The sequence below is a fragment of the Dysidea avara genome, chromosome 5 (genome assembly GCF_963678975.1).
Source record: "Dysidea avara chromosome 5, odDysAvar1.4, whole genome shotgun sequence".
Taxonomy (NCBI): Eukaryota; Metazoa; Porifera; class Demospongiae; order Dictyoceratida; family Dysideidae; genus Dysidea; species Dysidea avara.
In genome coordinates, this window is record NC_089276.1 from 36,253,497 (window position 1) to 36,257,489 (window position 3,993).

The window sequence follows — 3,993 nt, forward strand, 5'->3', positions numbered from 1 at the left end:
TCAAGCAGTGAGTAGAATAATTAAGTAGCAAAACATATGAGGTGGAGCAGGTCAAAGAGCCTGGGCAAACTTATAGCAATGAAAGTCACATATATACTAGATCAAGTAATCATTTAAAGTCTCTATAGTTCTTGTTAGGTTAGGTAATCCTAAGGCTGCAGCACATGTTGCTGTCAGACCTTCAGTGCTGGTCACTGTAAAGTGCTAATAATAGTAATAATATGGAGTTTGAAGCATGCAACTACAAAAGGCAGACAGTGATGGGTGACTTTCTGGGAGCATATAATTCCCACCCAGTATGATTGACCTTTTTTTAATTTGAAAGTCCTAAGACTATACTTTTTTACTTATTACAAATAAATTAACCCATTAACGGCGGTAGCCGCCTAGAAATCCACATGATTTGGCAAAGCACGCTAGTTTAACCATAAAGCAGCTCCATAAGGGCCGACGCGCGTGTGCTAAGATTTGTACGACCACACCCCTTAGGTTACTAGGATAAATGGTCCTTCCCGCAAAGCGATTCGCATTTTGCGCGTAAATGACATAATGGCATCCCGACTTTCCGTAACAGACGTTCTCGATACTCTTCTTGATGATGGATTCAGCAGTGATGAGAGCGACGATAATGAAGGAGAAGAGATATATGCCTACTTGGGCGAGCCTGTTCTCCGTCGAAGCGAATTGGAGGCTGAAGCTGTACTCGAACCAGTGGCAGACGCTTGGGATGCTGCTGACGACCTGAATGAGGACAGAGATGATATTGAAGACAGGGACAATCCTTCTACTGAAGACATGAACGATGCTACTACTGAAGAGAGGGTTGATGAAGAACAGTTTGATGATGCTTCCAGCGAACAAAGTGAAGCCATCAGTAGGACAGGAAGTATGAGTGATCACAATGATAGAGATGAAAGTGTAAGTGATTTCACATAGATATGAATAGGTGACAACTAAGGTATAAATGGTTGATGATAAATATGCACTGGTGAAAAGAGATAGAATACATACAAGCATACAAATAGAAAACATACAGACAATAGATAAAAAAATACAAGTTGTGGCTAAGTAAAATTATTTATGAGTGACTACATAATGCAAATAAATCTTTGTATTCCTCTGCAGCAATCCAGTTCAGAACACCCAAGTTCTCCCAAGCAACGACGACTTAATCCTACTGATAGTGACACTTCCGATGATGACTTCATACCAACATCACCTGATCGACCAACCCGTGCCACCACAGCAGCTCGAGGAGCAGCACGTGCACATAGATGAGGACGGGGTACAACAAGAGGTGGTGGTGGTGTAGGACCTACTGACAGTGCCAGGCATGGACGTGGTGTACGTCGCAGTGACAGCAGAGGACGTGGTCGTGGCAGGGAGCGTAGTCGGAGTAGAACAACTAGTCTTGGTAGAGGACGTGGTCGTGGTGCTGGTAGGGGACATGGGACCATACCTGGTGATGGAAGAGCAGCTGGAGTAACTTTTCTACCTGGAGAGTGGGAGAATATAGAGCCCACACACACTAAATTTAGCTACTCACCAACTCCTGGTCCAAATGTACGATTTCCACCAAACACAAGGCCAGTTGATTTATTTTATTTGTACTTTACTGATGATGTTTGGGACTTGCTGGTCACTGAAACCAATAGTTATGCTGCTTTGCGGTTTCCCTGTCGGCAATATGCAAGACCGTGGAAAGATGTCACCTGTGAAGAAATGAAGGCATTTATTGGAATGCTCATAATGATGGGGATCTTACACTTGCCACACCTTGACATGTACTGGCAGGTTGATGAGGAGATCCTGAGTACTCCTGGTATCTCAGAAATAATGAGTAGAGACAAGTTTCTCCAGATCTACCGTTTCCTTCATCTTGCTGATAATAGACAGCAACATCCAGCAGGGCATCCACGACATGACAAACTTTTCAAAGTGAGAAACTTGCTGAACTTGGTCACTGCCCAATGTGCTTCCAATTACACACCTCACCAGGCTGTGACTGTAGATGAGGCTATGATTCCTTTCAAGGGTTGTCTCAACTTCAAGCAATATATGAAGAACAAGCCTACAAAGTGGGGGATAAAAGTGTTTGTGTTGTGTGATGCAACAAATGGGTACATATACAGAATGCAAATATACACAGGCAAAAACATGGAGTCAAACCTTGATGTTGGGCTTTGTTCAAGAGTTGTACTGGAACTTATGGATGGACTTGAAGGGCATGAAGTTTACACCGACAATTATTATACCAGCCCTCGCCTGTACATGGCCCTGTATGAAGATCAGAACAACGCTTGTGGGACAGCTCGAACAAACAGAACAGGGTTTCCTAAGTCAATAATTAGAAGGACAAGGGAAGATAGGGGATACTATAATTACCTATCAAATGGTCCACTCCTTGCAGCAGCATGGTATGATCGAAGACTTGTCTATTTTCTATCAACCTTTCATGACGGGGCATCACATGGAGAGACAGTCCGACGTACTAATCCTGATGGGACATCAAGTGATGTTCCTTGTCCGCCACTGCTACCTGATTATCAGCAGTACATGCGAGGGGTGGATCGCAGTGATCAGCATATAGGATACTATAATGTGGGGAGAAGATCCCGCAAGTGGTGGAAAAGAGTTTTTGCTCACCTGATAGAATGTGCTCTTTACAATGCTTACATCTTAGAGAGATACTCCAATCCATCACTGTATGCTGGTTATCCAAGTCGACGAAAGCGAAGTTATCTTAGCTTCCGCATTGCAGTAGCCAATCAGCTAATCGGACCTTATCGTTTCCGGCAACGAGCTGGTCGTCAGCGGAGTGGGGAGCATAGTGAAACACGACTGAACTTGAATCTTGGTCACTGGCCTATACAACAGACAAAGAAACTTGAATGTGTAGTGTGCAACATGACAAGGAACAAGCAACATCTTTCTAGAAGTGAACTGAGGCATGAAACTCGATTTAAATGTTCTTACTGTAATGTACATTTATGTGTAAGTGACGATAGGGAATGTTTCAAACTTTATCACACAAAGGTAGAATACTGGAACACTAGCTAGCCCAACTGTAGTAACTAGTACGCAGCACTTTATTGTTTTGCATATAATGTTTTGTAACAAATGCTAATTGCTTGTATACTAATCTATATTAGCCAGTAAACAATAACCAATACAAATACGTCCATTCACTCACGTAAACATCACGATACCATTGATCTACTTCGATAGACTCGTTTGTTTCATACTTCCCCCTAAGAAATCGCTCCGTCATTGATCGTTCCTTTGCTGCTATGACCTCTATCATCACACTGAATTTGTGAAACGTGACGACGCCATTGTTATTGCATGAGTATTTACGCATGCGCGTACGGCAATCGTATCAAAAATCTATGGCTGAATACGCTTACCTGAAACATCACCTTCCGCTCTCAGGGAAATGAAGCGCTTCACCCGTCGGCGTATACAACGCAGTTGTGATGAAGTAAGGTTTGTTGTTAGCTGTCTAAAGTTAGAATAACTGTGTCAAGTATGGTTTTATCGTTTGCATATAAAAATACGAAGTTATAAAATATTGTAATGTATATGTGGTTGCTGCTATGGCAACAAATTGCATATAGTTGTATCCCTTGGTCCATGGGGAACATAGTGATATATGGTTTCCAAGGGGTTTAACCGTTTGTTTGCTTAGAAAAGAGGCTTGTCTTGAGTCATGCGTTTTTTTTTAATTGCCTCCAGGAATTCAGCTGTTAATGGGTTACAAGCTACTGCCCGTTAAGAGACAGAATATGAGACTGTTCTATTAGAGTGGCCGACTGCTCTATTAGAGTATCTCGATTTTTTGTAAAAAGTTTTGCAATTCCCTAACCTAGCTATAGCTAGTTCGTATAATATCTCATGTTTGGAAGGAAGGGAGACTACTTGCATGAGTGATGAGTCCTCTTCTGCATCAACAAACCATCTTTAGTGCAAAAATAACAGTTGCTTGCAGTATCT

The 3,993-nt window shown here is 42.2% G+C and overlaps 2 protein-coding genes across 2 annotated transcripts; both read left to right on the plus strand.

The window, feature by feature from the left end:
* The first annotated feature begins 471 nt into the window (after positions 1-471).
* On the plus strand, positions 472-1,302 carry LOC136256159 (uncharacterized). The gene is made up of 2 exons (XM_066049098.1): positions 472-918; positions 1,126-1,302. The coding sequence occupies exons 1-2, from the start codon at positions 550-552 to the stop codon at positions 1,276-1,278; spliced, it is 522 nt and encodes a 173-aa protein (XP_065905170.1). The 5' UTR covers positions 472-549; the 3' UTR covers positions 1,279-1,302.
* LOC136256158 (piggyBac transposable element-derived protein 4-like) lies at positions 1,285-3,188 on the plus strand. The gene has a single exon (XM_066049097.1). The coding sequence runs from the start codon at positions 1,723-1,725 to the stop codon at positions 3,058-3,060; it is 1,338 nt and encodes a 445-aa protein (XP_065905169.1). The 5' UTR covers positions 1,285-1,722; the 3' UTR covers positions 3,061-3,188.
* The last annotated feature ends 805 nt before the right edge of the window (positions 3,189-3,993 follow it).